Source organism: Cadophora gregata (assembly GCF_030347475.1).
Source record: "Cadophora gregata isolate MNR1 chromosome Unknown scaffold_14, whole genome shotgun sequence".
NCBI lineage: Eukaryota > Fungi > Ascomycota > Leotiomycetes > Helotiales > Ploettnerulaceae > Cadophora > Cadophora gregata.
This window is the reverse complement of record NW_026695937.1, coordinates 1,006,725-1,024,515: the sequence shown is the minus strand read 5'-3', so window position 1 is coordinate 1,024,515 and position 17,791 is coordinate 1,006,725. Positions and strand designations below refer to the sequence as shown.

Genomic DNA, 17,791 nt, shown 5'->3' with positions numbered 1-17,791 from the left:
GATCCTCGAACTGCACCAGCTCATTGAACGGCTCGTGGCGGGCGCTCAAACGTAGTTTGCAACACTCAGCTAGGTATCTCCCCTCCAAACTGCCCTCGCGCTCGCTTAGAAAGGCTGTCTGTTGACATGGTGAAGGTTCTCCAGATGGTCTCCTCTGTGATGTGATATCAGCACTATCTAGATATTTCATTGGTCTATGTGAGTGCAGATGAAATCACCATGCAGGTGCCTCTATTGACTTATCTCTACTCATTTTCCACTGAAATTTTGAGCTGTTTGTGAGTCTTCCATCAGACGCAAGAGGTAAGATGGGCGGTGCTAAGCGAGCGAAGCAATATTCAAGGTGTGCCTATCACGCTGAAAGTGCTTCAAACAAGCCAGAGGGGTCGATGAGAGCCTAGAATAATGCTGCTCTAAGCTTTTGACTGAATGTGAGAGGATCATGTCACCAGCCACCCCCGGTCAGTAGTCTTGAAGGGATTACCCCAGATTTGGCGACGGATCAGCGACTCAGCAATGCCTAATATGCCCAATCACAAATGAAGGGGAAGGCTTCATCTTAGCAGACTCTTTCTACTAAGTAACTACTGTATCTGGATCTCAATCTCGACCGTATTTCCTCTGAGTCTGAACATAACCAAACTCAACAAGTGATGAGATGTGCTTGCGACTGGATGAGAATTACGAGGTCAAGTCAAGCAGTTACGAGAAAATAATAAAGAAGGAAACAAACGCTGGACTGTACCTACCGCCAACCATACACAAGATACCAGGTATCTTGTCGTCGCTACCCAAAGTGCCCATCGTCCACGTACGTCCATTTTTGCCTCCACTGCCAGGATGATTCCCGAAAGTTGGGACCGGTTGAGCGGGACGGGACGAGCAATCACATCTGGAACACTTTGCTTTTTGATGCCTAAAGACATCGGCTCAGCCCTAACGAAGATACTCGACTGTTGTGCCCTCGAAAATTACATCCTGCGGGTCTGTAATTCTTCCTCGTAGGTAGGTAAGGACGTCGATGATGGTAGATTCCTACCACGTGATCTTATCAGACTCCAGCCATCTTATTTTCCCCTCATCCGCATCCACCAGGATTATTCCCAGCCGACCCCTCCTTCGCCTTCGCCCGCCCCCTTTGCCTCGCCCACCAGGAACAGCCGCTGTCACGGCACAGGGCCGCTCTCGCTCGCTCCCAGGCCGCACAACTCCTTCGTCTTGGAATCTCTTGTTTTTGCAGAACTACCGACCATTTCATATTTTATAGACCACGATACTATATCGAATGTCCCGGATTTGAGTTACTCGTCCCTCTTTTTGATCTTTTCCATCCGGCTTGAGCGCGTTCGTCCTGCATCCTGACATCACCCGCCCACTGCGACCGAGTAAGAATACCCTGAAGTTGGACATGCCTGCAGACTCAGGTGCGTAGCGGACCACTCAGCAACCTGCGGAGTCGAAGGTTTCACGCAGAAGACACACCAGAAGACCCATGAAATCAAAGCCGCCCGACCTGTGACAGCGCACCATTCTTACCTCAATCACATTTCCAGTCAACGAGCATCCAGCCAGCCAGCCAGACGAGTAGAGAGGAGCGAGACAGGGAGCCAACCCAATCCACTCCTACCCAACCCAACCCCTCCACTGCGACAGTCGTCATCCCACCACGAGCAGATACGAAAAGAGCTGAACCGAGCAGCCTCATCGCTACATAACCCATTCGCTGCTCCGGTGTTGACCCATCAACGACTTCAATCCTCTTCGATTCGATCTGCTATCTGCTTGCTGACCGCCGAGACCTCACTTCGCACACCCGCAGCGATCAGGAGTCATGTCTCGACGTGGTGATGCCGTATACGAGGAGCGCGATTACTATTCCCGTGAAGGACCACCTCCCGTGCGGACTCGAGAACGAGAATATGAAGAGACAGATATCTACAGCAGGCGTGGCCCAGAACGAGGAAATCGACCTGATTTCCTCCGTGATGATTATGGCAGAGGTGAACCTGGAACGATGGTGCTGAGGGAGCGAGATACAGAAACGTTCTCAAGACCTTTTGAGCGAAGACCCCGATCCCCTTCTCCAGTGAGGATAGTGCGCGAAAGCCGCGAGAGAGTCATTGAGAGATCACCAAGCCCACCTCAACAACTCGAGCGTGTCCGAACCCGAGTTGTAGAGCGAGAGCGACGATCGCCTTCCCCAGTGCAATCCGAGCGAGTCAGAACTACGCGGATCGTCGAGAGACGAGACCCGTCACCACCTCCCCCAGAGAGGCTTCGGGCTAGAGTCATCGAGACAAGAGAGAGATTCCGTGAGAGGTCTCCATCGCCAGTGCATGTCCGCGAGAGGGTCGTTGAGAGGGAGAGGGAAATTAGGGCACGAACACCATCACCACATATCGATCGAGTCCGCATTCGAAATTTCGAAGAGCGAGAAATCAGACAGCCGACACCCTCTCCATCTCCATCTCCCCCTCCTGCTCCACAGATCCGCGCTCCTGCTATTCACCAAGAGATAATCACTCACCATCGACACATTGATCATGGTACGTACCTGCTCATGTTATACATGGTCTTACTAACATTTGACAGGCTTTGAGCTTGCTCGAGTCCCATCTCCGCCCCCACCACCCCGCCGAACCGAGAACCGTATGAAAGAAACCGATATTGACATCCACACGCACCGAGGGCATACTGATGTGGATATCAAGACAAAGACGACAAAAACAACCAATGCCCGCTCGTTGACCCCACCACCGCGCCATGAACATTACCACGATGATAGTTACCTTTATGAACAAGAGCGAAATCAGTTGCGTGTCCGGGACACCAGACTCGACATCCATGCCAGGCGCAGTGTCAGTGCGAGACCTGAACACCGAGACAGAAGCAGAAGCAGGACTCGCATTGATATCAGAGGTGACGACGATGAGGCTGATTATTATGCTCGCAAAGCTAGTGAACGTGCCTACATTGGAGAAGCCTACAATGGTGCAACAAAAGACTGGTCTATAGTCGATGTTCCCCCAGGAACCGAGCGGGTGAAAATGGATGGCGTTGGTGGTGGAAGTCAAGAAATTACCTGGCAGAAGTACAACGGAGTCCGCAGAAGCAAGTTCATTCCTGAGCGCGAGCGTGAAAGAGAGCATATCAGCGATCGAACCGAACGAGTGGAGATTAGGGATGAACCGAGGCGAGAGAGCAGCGGGCTAGAAATCGAGATTTCAACTCGGAGCCGAAGACAAGGTGGTGGTGGATCCTATGAACGCGAGTATGAGAGGATCGAAGAGACTTCTAACCAGCAAGTCGGGTTCCCACGCGCTCCACCCAAGCAACGAGTTGGCGATCTTTGGACAGAGATCACCAAGGACCTTGTGGTTCGCGAAGCTATCGAGGAGATGGGCTATGATTTTGAAGAGACGGAGTTTTTCTACTACATCATTCAATATCTACGTTATGTAAGTTTCTCGCTCAAGATCCAACTGACAAGTACTAATCCAAATGTAGGAGGATGTCCTTGAATTGGTATCTCTCTCCGAGACCATCCGTCGCGAACGCCAGGAACGCATCCGCGAAATTCAACGTGAGCGAGATCGTCTGGAACGTCGAGACCGGGAAAGAGAGGAATGGGAGCGCAGAGAACGACGACGAGAGCGAGACTCCGGCTTTTCAGACGAGAGGATCATCGAGCGCGAAATCATTTACGACAACCGAGGACCGCCGCCGAGACGAGGTGGCTGGTAAATATACACAGATACAGCATGACAGACATATACACCATGGCGTTATGAGACAGGGACGTAAGTTCGGCAATGGGCGGATACTACAGGACATGAACATGAACAGACATTTACGGTACTTTTAACGAAATCACGAGTAACGGACTAGGGCAGCATGATGCCGATGTTTTCTTGCTTGCATAGCGCGCACTGGGATCTCGAGCTCTTCTAGTTGATATTTTCTCGTCTTTTTATCTACTTGAGCTCTTCCTTGCAACCTCGATACCGATACCTATTTCAAAGCTTTTCTGGCTTGGTCTTTTTCACTGAATGAAGGGAGCTTTCCACAACTTGGGTACCCAGGCCCAGATCATATACGGCAGAACATGTATAGTGGGTAACAGATGGACTTTTTGAATCGCATTTGGAGCGTGCAAGGAGGAGGGAATGGTGAGGACAGTTTTTTGGTTTTGGACTGGCTTACGTGGAGTCGGTGAAAAACGACGAGGAGTGCAGGAAGCGGAATTGATTGGTTGTACCGGTGGCTGGCACGATTTGGATCGATTTTTGTCAGTTGTTTGGTAGGTCGGATTCGTGGCAAGGACGAAAGGGTGTAATGGCTATAGATTCCATATATCTGCATTTATGAATGAATGACGAAAAGATATAAAATTGCGAGTGTTTCAACTTCAGTCCGTCGACCTAGGTCTTTCATGTTCTTCCAATTTCCTTTCAGTGGCAGCCGTCGCTAGCCACATCTGCCTGAATGCCACAAGATGAAATCAAGATACGAAACTTTAAAGTCGCTGCCCGGGGAAGTCTGCCCCTGAATGCCACAAGATAAAATCAAGATACAAAACTTTAAAGTCATTGCTGGGAAGGTCCGCTTCATTTTGCGGAGGCACGTCCTGTCGCTTACTGGATAGTCTACCACGTGGGTCAACAATAAGTTCATCTTTGAAATCGGTGCCATTCTATTGGTAGTTATCATCTCATGTTCGCTTTCGGTGTCGCATCTAATCCGAGTTTCCCTGCCAAGTTTCCAGCAGGCATCGACATTGGCCGGGTTGTACATTTGGTTCGGAGAACCCTGAGGGATGATACAGAGACAACCACCCCCCCCCCCCCCCCCCCCCCTCATTAAATGCGGCAGAATCCTCAGAATCTACCTTAGAGGCAAAAGCAGGTGCAAATGGACCGTCCCCTGACGGTCTTAGGGCGATTCTGTTTACGGGGACTGTCCCTGAATAGAAACGTTCCTCAGACTGTCTTAGAACGGTTCTTCTCTTAGGGACTCCACCTTTAAGGTAAAAGCCCCTTTGTTCCTTCCAAATAAGGGAATAAAAGTTGATTTATCTCTACTTCAATTGGATACTTAGTACCTCTTGTATAGTATCAACTTTTACTTTTAGTTCTTAAAAGTATCTAAATCGATCGATTCAGGAAAAGTTGACTTTGTAATGTCAACGTGTGAGGTACAACTAGGTGTAGCTAAAGAGGGGCACCTTGATAAATGAAAATCTCCTCAAGTGCAAGGCATCTAGGTAGCAATTTCAAATCGTCCTGAACTGTTCTTAAGTAAAGAAACCGTTCTAAGACAGTCTGAGGAACGTTTTTTCCCAAGAACTGTTCCTACACAGAGAATCGTCCCAAGACCGTCCGGGGACAGTCCATTTGCACCTGCCTTTGCCTCTAAGGTATTGTTGCAATTGATCTGCCTCCTTAAGTAGCCTGAATTTCAAAGGTATCCTACTAACTCCTACTCTAACACCTAAACCTATCCCAAGCCCTAATCCTAGCCCTAATCCTAACGCTGCAACTACTCGCAGGCTCGCAGTTGCAAACTAACTACCTAACCAGGCGTTTGTAATAGAACACACACACTGTGCTCGACACTCACCGCCGATTTCCATAGCTTAGTCAAGTGGGGAGGAGTCGTCTCTATATCGTCAGAGGGTCGTCTCTGTATCATCCCTCAGAACCCTTGCACGGCATTCTTCCTCTCCCCTTCATACTATCAAATTACTAGAATTCAAAATTTGTAAGCAGACACTTTTTTGGGTTTGTTATACATGGCGGTACTGCTAATAGAGGGGTACTGGTCAAGTCTGCTGATTTGAAAGATTCGAGGGTACCTCCTGGTGGGCTTACATTCGGGTCCCCGCCTACGAGTAGACAGACGTTGGAAGGACTAGCTCGCTATAGGGACCGGAAAAAAACCGTATTATTCAAATAAAACAGGTTTCATGTATCGTATCGATGTGTTTTAAGGATAAAATACGTGTTTGGATACATTTTCACGTGATTATATACTAACCTAAAATAGAAGTTACTAAGCTTATTTTAGACAGATTTACTAAGAAAAAAACAAGTATATAAGTAAATAATTATTCTTCTTATATAAAGATTTTAGTTTCTAGTTATAGAATTAAAATAACTAATAAATCTTTAATAGAGATTATTTTTAATAAAAATATAATAGAAATAAAAAGAATATGAATTTTTTTTAATACTATAATTAGATATATATCACCTAAAAAGTACTAGTGCAAATATATAAAAAAACGAGGTTTTAAAAAAAAGTTTTAATACGGTATAAAACAAAAAAAACAAAACGGTTTTATTAAGGTCTCATTCCCTAGCTGGCCAAGGTAAATGAGACATTCTAATACGACCTAGTGAAACTACTCGAAAGATCAAGACGGTGTGAATTACAAACATTTCAACCTGATGCGGGATGGCAAGTTTCTTTGGTTGCTGGAGCAGAGAAGTACGATGAAAGTCATACGTGCCCTATAATTAGTCTTGAATTACTCAGCTCGAAAAGACATGCTACGTCAGTGGGAGAAAGGGTAGGAGGTATGATTGAGTTTAGTTCCTAGATACGAGATGTGGGATGGCCCGGATGAGGTATGCTTTGAGGCTTGCGTTTCGGAAGTAGTGTAGATGGCAATGTTTTGAGATAAGCAAAGCTTGGACTTGGAAGACATGCAAAGTATGAGGAGATGATCCTGGTATACGGGGATGACTGTCAAGTGACAACGTTGCTGCCGTTAGAAACCTGAGCGGTTGAGACTCTTTTTTGTCGTCACTCCAAGCTACATGTAGCTTTGACAAGATTTCCCCAGTTTCAGTCTAGGCAATTCAAGTCCATAGTTAAGAGGGAATCGCTTAAATGGTCCGTTAATAGTACGTTATCTAGCAATAAGGATACTCTTCACGTCGGTCGATTTAGATGGCTTGACAAGTATTGGCTACGTACCGAGTCTTGCGCCTTAAAATCTCTCCAAGTGGCTAGGATTGAGGTGAACAAGAGTCTAGTGTAAATTCAGCTTCAATGCAATTATCGGTTCCCACTGGGCAAGTTGCGTTGCTGTTGCTAACTTAGATCCTTCGTCGATTTGGAGTAAGGTGGCAGGCAGGCAGGCAGGGTATGGATTAGATTCTAGTAGCGCATTAAGGCCTGATGTCTCCTAAGGCTTTCTGTACTTACTGGGTTCCTGTAGGGAAACAATCCTCGGTAGTTATAAGTGACAAAGAATAGGTACTTGAGTTGTTCCGCGACAACCGATGCTCATTAAGCGAGATTAAAGTGCTATAAAGCTGGCAAGGTGACTGCGTCACTTCAAAGTTTTGATATCGCAGAAGCTCTTGATGCTTTCGGATTATACATGATGGTTCTTGAGATGTCATAAGGTCACATTTTAGACTTCTAAGACTACCTAGTGCTGTTGGTACAGGCTTTGTCATTGCCTTGTTGCGCTGAGCTGAGCCACGATGTCATTGAAGGGAAGCGAACCCCGCCTGATATCAAGACTTGATCCTTGATAATACTCCGTACTGTATGAAGTCAAAGTGTCTTACCCTACGCATGGCAAGTTCCTCACAGTTAAAACATTACCAATCCTTTAATGAAGTTATTTCGGCAATGTGGGGTGAGGGAGTGAGCACCGAGCAGGTGAGGGAGGGGCCGGTGCGGGTGCGGGTGCCGAGCCTCAAACAGCTGCAGAGAAACGGTCCGCTGTCACCTACAGTAGAGAAACTTGCTTCATAGGTTGGTATATATTTACGTTCGTGGTGCCGAACTCTTTTAAAATGAAACAATGCTTTGCTATGCTGCTTATGTAGAATTCTCCGCCTTTGTTTCGGTGTCGCCGATAGTGTTCGAACCTCGAAGTGATCCTCGAATACTTCTGCTCCCAACCAGAAATTATGTTTCTCTCGATTGATGTGTCAGACTGGATCATGTTCACTTACATTTTTGATGTGCGGTGGGGTCGATGTGCCACTAGACTAAGGCAGCGTGCGGAGAAACAATAACTGCCGATAGTACAGTAATGGTCTGGGCTTTGGAATGCCATCGTTTCGTTGCGACGATTATTTACGAACTCTAACTTTAAGCTTAATTACCAGGGCATCGCTGCCCACTTTGCTGCCCACATCGCTGCCCACGATCGCAACCATAGCTACGATTTGCGGACTCAGAACCGACCGAAAGCCGGGACCTTCACTCCGAAGGACTTGGTTTGCCAACTCTGATGATTATAACAAATCTCAAATGAGAACGCTCATCCTGGGTTATAAATAAATACCAAAGTTACGATTCGGCTCCCATGCATTTCAAATCCCAAGCATCTCAAGATACCAAGGCTCGCTTAGAAGTGCAGATCCGAGCTGGCTACAACGCTTTGTCTGTGCGAAGCGCTGTGCTACTGCAAGGATAGGCACTTTCCGTCCCCAAAACCCCAGTAATTGAGCAGACGAAGAAATTGGGAGGGGGTTCTACGGGTGACGATGCTATCGGCAACAACGCAATCTCATACATCGGGAATAGGCCTCGGCACGTTGAGGGATATCTTGCCTTTGGTTGGGCGATGGAAGGCAAACATTCCATTGTCAATAAAGCTCGGCACTGGAAGCATTTGGTCTATTATTAGACGGCCAGACACTTGGCTTATCCTCTTGGCTCACTCGCTCCTGCCTTATGTAGAATCTGGTGACGGCGACTTAGTAAAAAGGTCCTCGCATGCTGATGTGATACGCCTTCTTACAGGCGTTCAAAATATCGCCGTCTTCTGTTGACCTCGCGAGCTTCGTGACAAGCTGAGGCTAGCTGGAAACCCCCCCGTTAAGCGAATATAATTCAACCGCGGACCCATTGGCTCGCTTTGATTGTTTCTATTCATCAGGATCAGGTCAGGATCAAGGTTTTCATTCTCCTTCTCAGAGCCTCCACTTAATTTCCCCGCCGATTTGTAGCGTTTTGTTTGAGTTCGGGATTTGCCATCCATGTGGTTGCACTCGTGCTAGCGCAGATGTGACATCCCCGGCGTCGAGATCCACCATCCATCCGATCTCAGGGGTTCAGAAAGGGTATCGTACGACTGTAAATGCACATCACTGCATATCGCTGCCGCTTCCGACGTGATTTCCGCTTCTGGAAGAAGCCTGTCACCTATGCAGGAGGATTATTTCAAAGTCAAAATCTCACCACGTTTTCTGGCTTGGCTGACATTTCCAATCGTCTATTTCGCCGTTGAGCGATTATAAAGACTGCGATGGCAGCGGCCAAAAAAATAAAAAAAGCCCTATATCGACATTGTCCGGAAACTTGAACAGCTTCGTGCTTCCAACAATATTTTCTCACTTTCGTTGCGTAAGCTGCAGTCATGTGGTCATCATTGATCTTACTGCTGCCATTGGTCTCAGCCCAAGGCTGTCCAATGGCCGCCATAAACAAACGAGATCTTCTTGGTCAGCGAGCTGATGCTTCATCCCTCGAGACTCTCAGCAATTCATTCGGCAAGTGTCCACGAATCAGTGATGCTGCAGGCGGTGGTTCGCGCACCGGAGACATGTTTCCATGTCAACTAAAACTTGACGTCCTTCGTCAGTTCTCACCTGAGCAGAATCCGCTTGGCAGGAACTTCGACTACGCCGCAGCTTTCGCAAAGCTCGATTGTAAGCATACTTCTTCTCACATATTTGTGTCCGTACTTGGCATTTAAATATTTCTTACTAACATATCCAAGACAAGGCGCTCAAGGCGGATCTTAAAAAGCTGATGACGGATTCTCAACCATGGTGGCCAGCAGATTTCGGCCACTATGGTCCATTCTTCATTCGAATGGCATGGCACAGCGCTGGAACCTACCGAGCTCATGACGGACGTGGTGGAGGAGGCATGGTACGTATCAACTTATGAAATCAAGACAAGCATCGTTTAATTAAGAGAGCTGACTTCGGTTATTTAACAGGGTCAACAACGTTTCGCACCACTCAACAGTTGGCCAGATAACGGGAATCTTGACAAAGCTCGACGACTGTTGTTACCCATCAAGCAGAAGTACGGTCGTTCAATCTCATGGGCCGATTTGATGTTGCTCACCGGAAATGTTGCACTGGAAGATATGGGATTCCCAGTCCTCGGGTTCGCTGCCGGTCGTCCAGACACCTGGCAAGCTGATGAGAGCGTGTTCTGGGGCGCCGAAACTACCTTTGTCCCCAAGGGCAACGACATTCGCTATAATGGCAGCACTGATTATGTTGCAAGAGCAAGCCACTTGCAGGAACCTCTCGCTGCTGCTCATCACGGACTTATTTACGTCAACCCTGAAGGTCCAGATGCCAGTGGTGATTCCAAAGCTTCAGCTTTGGATATTAGAACTACGTTTGGTCGGATGGGAATGAATGACTCAGAGACCGTGGCTCTTATTGCAGGAGGCCATGCTTTTGGTAAAACGCATGGTGCATCAAGTGCAGGTAATTTTTCACTTCCATTTGGCTTCTTTTCCCAAACTCTTTGTTTCGCCCACCATCGGCATAAATCTCAACCCAATTGAATTTTAATACTGAAATCTTATCTCTCTTAGTTACGGGACCTCCCCCAGCAGCAGCAGATATGGCAGCGCAGGATTTCGGTTGGGCGAACCCTGCTGGTACCGGATCTGGACCGGATGCTATTACCAGTGGCTTAGAAGTCATCGTAAGCTCAATCTCTCGCTTCCTTCAGTCCTATAGTATAGATTCCAAGTATCGTGCTGGTAGATGCACAAAAGTCCCGACAAGAATTGAAACGTAGTGCTAACTGCTCAAAAGTGGTCCAAGACTCCCACCAAATGGGGTAACAGTAAGCACTACCTCCCACGCAAGACCACATTGATTGCTGACTTGGTCACTTCAAGGCTTCTTAAACAGCTTGTTCGGCAATACTTGGTCACCAACGAAAAGTCCTGCTGGAGCACATCAGTTTGAAGCATTGAATGGGACCGCCGATTATCCGAATCCCTTCGGAGGCGGATTCCGTCGCGCGACAATGCTCGTCAGCGATCTCGCGTTGCGCGATGATCCTATTTATGGGCCTATTGCGAAATCCTGGGTCAAAGACTTTGAAGGCTTTACGCATGCTTTTGCGGCAGCTTGGTGTAAGTTCCGATTCGCTTCCACACCTCTGGTTCTCTCTATCTTAGAATATTTCGTTCCCTGCGAAAAGTTGGACTGACCCCTTCTACAACAGTCAAACTCACTCACAGAGATATGGGACCACTCAGTCGGTATTTAGGCCCAGAAATTCCGAAGCAACAGTTCATCTGGCAAGATCCCCTCCCAAAGGCCAACTACGCGTTCACCACAGCCGAAGATCAGTACAACCTGAAGAAGCGAATTCTTTCTACTCCTGGAATTACTGTATCAAACATGGTTTCTGTCGCTTGGGCATCTGCCTCGACGTTCCGCGGAGGAGACAAGCGTGGAGGAGCTAATGGCGCACGTATTGCCTTGGAACCCCAAGTCTCTTGGCCAGTCAACAACCCTAAACAGCTTCGCACCGTACTTTCTGCTGTAAGTCTTCACCAAAATTTATTTTGAGTTTACAAACATACCCATACTAATTGCTCGATGCAGCTGAACTCAATCAAGTCTGACTTCAATGCTCGCAACAGCGGAAAGCAAGTCTCCTTGGCAGATCTAATCGTTCTAGGCGGAAATGCAGCGGTCGAGAAAGCTGCATCAGATGCCGGCATATATGTCTATTGTCAATTCATAGTTGGTCGCACTGATGCCACTCAAGCCGACACCGATATCGCGAGTTTCGAGAATCTTCGCCCTCAGGCTGACGGCTTCCGCAACTACCGAAACACCACAGGCTGGTCTCTTGCCCGCACGGAAGAGCTCCTCGTTGACAAAGCTCAACAACTCACTCTGACCGCTCCAGAGATGACAGCCCTCGTAGGAGGTCTACGTGCTCTCAATGCAAACTACGATGGGTCTTCCAACGGCATCCTCACTTCCAAGCCAGGAGTTCTTACAAACGATTTCTTCGTCAATTTGCTCGATATGCACACCGTTTGGACTGCTGACCCTACTGGTGAGCTGTTCACCGGTAAAGATCGCAAAACTGGTGCGCAAAAGTGGAAAGCCACCCGCGCTGATTTGGTCTTTGGCTCGCACGCTGAGCTGAGGGCCATTGCTGAAGTGTACTCAGAGGCAGGTGGTGCAGAGCAACTGGTAAAAGACTTTGCTGCTGCTTGGATCAAGGTTATGAACCTGGATAGATTCGATGTCAAGCATTGAATACAGTGAACCTGTCATGAGGATAGACGTGGCTTAAGAAAGAAGCTGGGCTGATGAACTTTGGCTATTCTATTCTTGTATATAGATTAAATCAATCAAAACAATTTTGAAGGAGAATGTTCCGACTGAACAGTGAGCGTGAGTATGAGAGCTAATTTCAAAGGCTGGGGGAATCTGCAATGGCAATCGTGTGAATTGGATGCGACAAAATGATTATTCAATATTGTGTATTGACACGATGCAGCGCAGCGCGGCATTCTTAAGTCCCTCTCCAGTTTCTCGCATCCAATCGTCTGTCAGTGATATCTCTTTCTCCTCCGTCTTCTACCACAGGCTCACGGGCCGCAGAAGACATATTCCTTAACTCATCGCCCCTCCTCCTGTCTCTGGATCGGAGCAATGCCCTCCTCCTGCAGAACCACCGAGTTTATGCTCCGTCTCTTCGACCACCAGCTCCACCTTCTACTCAAAGTGCCTATTTCAGATTCCGGAACCAATCTTGCTAGCGTCCCATTCTGTCGTATGTACAGGTTACGATGTTCGAGTTGGTAGAGCTGTCCGCCAGTGGTATTACTGACTCGATGTCTTTTGATACGGGTTTCGAGGGCGCTGTAGATTAAGACGACAAGAAGGACGACCGTCAAGGTGAGAGCAACCGAGAACAAGATTACTCGTCGCTTGCTGTACATGTAGTATTGTTGTTGGAGGAGGAACCTAGGCTGCTGTTAGTGACGACTTCGTGACAAGGGGTCACAATATGGTGGACGTACTCCTCCCTCGTGTAAGTTTGTTTCTCCATCTTTGTATGATTAAGTTATGGCAGTTTTTCGATGTGAAGAGTGGGCGTTGATCATGTTGTTATAATTCTGTATGAGCGGATGTGAAGGTGACGTGATGTCACATTGAATGTTTGCCCAGAAGTTCCAGAACACAATGAAGTCCGCTCTACGTGTGCCAATGCCATCTGTCTCGGTACATTCGCTCAACCATGGTAAAGTAAGTGGCCGGAACTTCCTAAAGTATGTTAGCTAACGAGCGATTTGTAGTTGGCTTGGCGCTATAGTTAATTAAGCGAATGAAAACAAACTGGTTCTCCTTCGCCCACCACCCTTCAGATGCCCAGTCCTATTAACCAAAGTTCAGTACCAGATAGAAGTCTTATCCGAGCTCAGTGCTGTTGAGAAGATTTTTGATCAATCTTGGCTGCTGTAAGCCCAGGAAAGTTGTCACCTGTCCCTCTGAGCCAAAATTCGGTTCCCTAATCGCATTGCGATCGAGTGGTGAGAGCTGGCTGGGCACAAGTCGCATTTCTCGGACCCTACACATAATCGTAAAACAATTGTGGAAATACTTTCACCTTAGTAAGAGCGGTGTATCCCCTCAACTGGTGAAAACAGACTTTTCCAGGGCACAGCGCTGACGCCAAGCGCTGAAGCCAGGCGCTAAGGCTGCCTGGACGACAACGAAACTTAGCGCTCTTCGCTTAGTTACAGGGTCTCGCTACAGGTGTGTTTGATACGGCAGTGGAGGGGGATAGCCTAACTTCATCATGGATGGTAAAAGGATAAGCAACAAGCTCATCCATGGCATTGAAGCAAAAGAAAGAATATCTACTAATATGGGGAATCAAATGTTAGAAGGACTCCCAAAAAAACAAGCCCAGACCCAGACTCCAAAATCCAAACGCCAAGTCCACCAAAACCGGAATCTAGCCTATCAAATATCATACACCTATCCTCGTACATTCTACGCCGCCCTCCCCTGTTTTTCTGCATCTTCCTCAGGCTTAACCAGCTCCCCAAACCACCCCTTCACCTTATCCAGCTTTGACTTGAACCATTCCCAGAAAGTCTTCTCTTCTGGTGTCATCTCACTTTCATCAGACACGACTGGCCTGGTAGGTTCAGGCTCAGGTGGATCGACCCCGACGAGCGCGGGAGACAGTTCCTCGGGGTCGGCAGCGGAAGAGGCTTCGATAGGTGAGATGGATATCACGGCATCAGGCGCGGGTTCGGGAATCACGGATGTTGATACGGATGAGGCGGTTGGCGCTGAAGAACTCGTTGAGAGGGGAGTCACGGCTTCTGAAGCTGGGCTGGCGACCTGGCTGGCTGCTTGTTCAGGGTCATTCGGCTCGTCCAGAGCTGTATCAGGAGAGTGGATTCCCACGACTTTGAAAGGGAGTCGAATCGTGCCATTGTTTGGTTTCGGAACAATGTTCAAAGAGTCGCAGACAATGTTGTAAACTTCAATATTTTCTGGAGACTGTTAGCTACACTCTTTGAATGCACAACCAGCCCGAACTTACGAAATGGCTCAACACGACTGTTAGGCGCATGAGGGAAGGCTGGCCCTCTTGCAATGAAGATAGCTCTCATCAGAGGATGCTCATGATCATAGCCATGCAAGCCCCGGGGGCTGTAAGTAAGCCCCTTTTCGAGCCCATCTGCTACATTGAATTCTTCTTTCGTGACAATCGCCCAGCCGGTTTTAGGAACGATCCAAAGGGGAGCAATGCGTTCGTTTTTGGAGAAGTGATATCTCTCAGGCATGGTCTTGTCTCTTAGAAAGACCTCGAATCCAGGGTTAGTTGCTGTTTGTTTTAAGAGCCTGTCGTAAAGAGGATGAAGATCAGCGGGATTCTTTGGGCGGAGACCGTACAATGGCCATCCGTCTGTATGTTCGATCAGGCTGGTGTCAATAAGATCCTCCAGTTGGATTAGGCGTGAGATGTCAGTAGTAGCCATGCCGTGATCCGAAACTACCACGACGTTGACAATGCTCGTTAAATTTCTTGTTTCCAACCCTTTGAACAAGTGATCCAGCATGGTATCAACATCGTTGATCGTGACCCGAATTTCGGTACTGTTTGGTCCATATCGGTGTCCGTCAGAGTCAACATTAGGGACATAAGCAGCAATGAGCTGTGGTCTCATGCTCACAACTTCGGCCAATTGGTTCTCCATTCCAGGCTTATCCAGTAACTCCAAAATCCTGCTGACTTTGTTACTCAATGGCTCTTGTCCATTGTACTTGTCCAAAAATGCAGGGGCAATATCCATGATATGCGCTTCACTGCCAGGCCACATGTGAATAGCAGTCCTGATGCCCTGATTCTCAGCTGTCACCCATAAAGGTTCTCCACCCCACCACTTGGGCTGCATTGCATTTGGATTCGTATAGAAGAATTCTTCCTTCAGATCTGCATCCCAGAACGTATTCCCAACAATACCATGCGATTCGGGATAAAGACCTGTGACCAGAGTATAGTGATTTGGGAATGTGACCGAAGGAAAGCTGGGGTTCATATATATCGGCGACACGCCCTCCTCGATGAAGGAAGTGAGCCTCGGTGTAATTCCCCTCTTCAAGAAATCCGCCCGGAATCCATCCAGGCTTATCAAAACGGTCGTTGGCGCAAATAACGCTGAGCCATTGCTAAGCATTGCTTGTACTGGTATAGCACTTTTCCGATGTAGCGAGAGCTTCCATGCGCCCAGGACCAATATAGAAAATCCAACTGCAATCAGTAGATGGATGAAACACCATCTCCGCCAGCTCCTCCTCCTCTTCACTTTATCGTCATGTAGCCCCCGCAGCCCCCGTCGGTCGATCTCATCACTCCCCTCCGTCTCGCTGCTCGCACCCGTTATGCTTCCCTCCTTCAATCCGCCCTCCTCCATCTCATACATCAGTGCTCCATCCTCACCCCTTTCTGCCTCGCCCAATAACCTCTTCTTCTTCTCCCTCCTCCTCTCCCTCCTCCTTTTCCTCTTCACCTGCTTCTCTGAACTCCCGGCCAACCCAACTTCCTGCATTTCCTTCGTAGCACCAATTGATCCTGATCTCGAGTCCGCTCCCACCAACGGCAATTCCGCGTAACTCTTCGAGAACAATCCCAGTCCCTTCAGCGGATTCCGTATCGCAGCGAGAGCGCTTCCTCGTCTCCCCCTTCGTCTACTATCTTCGAGCAATTTATCGCGTTCTTCTTCTTCTAGTAATACGTTTCTATCGTGAGCGCGGATATCGGCAGAAGTGCGTGCGCCGAGGAGGACTTCATCGTCTTCGCTGTCCGTTTCTTGGTCGCTGCGTTCGCTGTGGAGGCTGGAGGCGTCGTCGTCGTAGTGAGATGGGGAGAGGAGGGAGGCATCTCTTGTGGACGGGGGCGGTGGCGCCATTACTGAAAATGTCTTTGTTGGAGTGTCTAGGATTGCTTCATTGGGGCCTTATTGGGTTTGCGATGGAATGTTGAGGTCGATGGGAGTAAGGTCGATGGGAGAAAGGTCGTTGTCATAAAGGTTGATTCCCTATTCGCTAAGATTCAGCCAAAATGATTTCTCGGCTCAGCCTTGCTTGCAGCAGCAGGGCAGTACCCTTCGTACTGTAACTTTACTGTAACTCTACATTATCCTTGACCCTGAACAGCAGATACTTCAAAATCGCCTGCGAAGGATTGTCTTCAGTAGAGTCGAAGTGCAATTTCGAATCAACATCCTTTCGGATACCACTTGCCAGAGTATTGCGCTTCGATTTGGTCACCGTGGATAAATTTCTTTACGCGTCGCGCTGGACGAAACGAGAAATCTCTTCAAGTTTGGGGAGGTAAATCGACACAGGTAAACGATTGCAACTTACCTACGGAATGTTTATTTTCCTACTGATAAGTTTTTGAAAGGAGCGAAATAATGTTAGGGGTGTGATATCATTTTACATGCCATCAAAAACGTTACAATCCTTGTACAGTACCTACATCCATCTCTCTTCTCTTTCAAGCAAACCAACCATTTGTTCGCCTCTTCTCCTCATTTTGAACTGCAGAACAATGCTTGGGTTGGGAGGACCTAACAATCAACGAACTATCATTTACGATAGTTCCGCTCCATATCTAGGAAGATACAAATGCGCATCTCTATTGCCGTCCATCATTTGCACCCTTTTCAGAATCAAGGAGTTAAATCCCGCACTCGTTATCTCCGCCACCACTTCCATTGCAAACACCCAAGCCGTCCAGGATAAGCGAGAATACGTGCTCCTCCTGTCATCACCCACTTACTCAGTTGCGACTCTCTCCCTCTCGAGTGTAGTCAAAAAATAGAATGATCGATACACTTCCGGGGAGTAGGTAGCCGTCGCTGATCGCATCATCAGGGAACGATGTCTTGGCATTTTGAGGGATATATCTGCATGTACAGGGAGGTTGATGAGATGGAGGCGGTGCTACGAATTGAGGGGAGAGTAGGTGAGAAAATGCCGCATGTGGGGAAGAGGGGGAAAATAGAGAGGAGGTATATGAACTGCACTGGTAAGGTAGACTGAGAGAGAGTTGGAAGTCCTCACTGTTCACCTCCACAAGTTCCATCTACTTACCACGCGAACGACTCTTCGAAAAGGCAACACAAGACAAAAATAGCAGATTGCTGAACAAGAGAACGATATGGAGCCAATCACATGCGTCATCCTGGGTATCACCTTGGTTGCTGGTATGATAATGGTACAATTTC

At 47.9% G+C, this 17,791-nt stretch overlaps 4 protein-coding genes across 4 annotated transcripts; 2 read left to right on the top strand and 2 right to left on the bottom strand.

Annotated features, from left to right (window-relative positions):
* Window positions 1–736: 736 nt before the first annotated feature.
* Window positions 737–4,375, top strand: ONS95_004408 (uncharacterized protein). Its single transcript, XM_058497768.1, has 2 exons — window positions 737–2,546; window positions 2,593–4,375. The coding sequence occupies exons 1-2, from the start codon at window positions 1,832–1,834 to the stop codon at window positions 3,519–3,521; spliced, it is 1,644 nt and encodes a 547-aa protein (XP_058352496.1). The 5' UTR covers window positions 737–1,831; the 3' UTR covers window positions 3,522–4,375.
* Window positions 4,376–9,019: 4,644 nt separating this feature from the next.
* KATG2 (Catalase-peroxidase 2) lies at window positions 9,020–12,406 on the top strand. Its single transcript, XM_058497767.1, has 8 exons — window positions 9,020–9,680; window positions 9,752–9,906; window positions 9,977–10,481; window positions 10,592–10,704; window positions 10,818–10,848; window positions 10,904–11,143; window positions 11,236–11,558; window positions 11,622–12,406. The coding sequence occupies exons 1-8, from the start codon at window positions 9,389–9,391 to the stop codon at window positions 12,288–12,290; spliced, it is 2,328 nt and encodes a 775-aa protein (XP_058352495.1). The 5' UTR covers window positions 9,020–9,388; the 3' UTR covers window positions 12,291–12,406.
* Window positions 12,407–12,655: 249 nt separating this feature from the next.
* Window positions 12,656–13,089, bottom strand: ONS95_004406 (uncharacterized protein; the record flags this gene model as incomplete). The annotated part of the gene is made up of 2 exons (XM_058497766.1): window positions 12,656–13,004; window positions 13,061–13,089. 2 exons carry the CDS (start codon window positions 13,087–13,089, stop codon window positions 12,656–12,658), a joined length of 378 nt encoding a protein of 125 aa, XP_058352494.1.
* Window positions 13,090–13,694: 605 nt separating this feature from the next.
* Window positions 13,695–16,695, bottom strand: ONS95_004405 (uncharacterized protein). The gene is made up of 3 exons (XM_058497765.1): window positions 16,673–16,695; window positions 14,599–16,597; window positions 13,695–14,548 (listed from the first exon to the last, which is right to left on the bottom strand). Exons 2-3 carry the CDS (start codon window positions 16,466–16,468, stop codon window positions 14,037–14,039), a joined length of 2,382 nt encoding a protein of 793 aa, XP_058352493.1. The 5' UTR covers window positions 16,469–16,597; window positions 16,673–16,695; the 3' UTR covers window positions 13,695–14,036.
* Window positions 16,696–17,791: the final 1,096 nt, after the last annotated feature.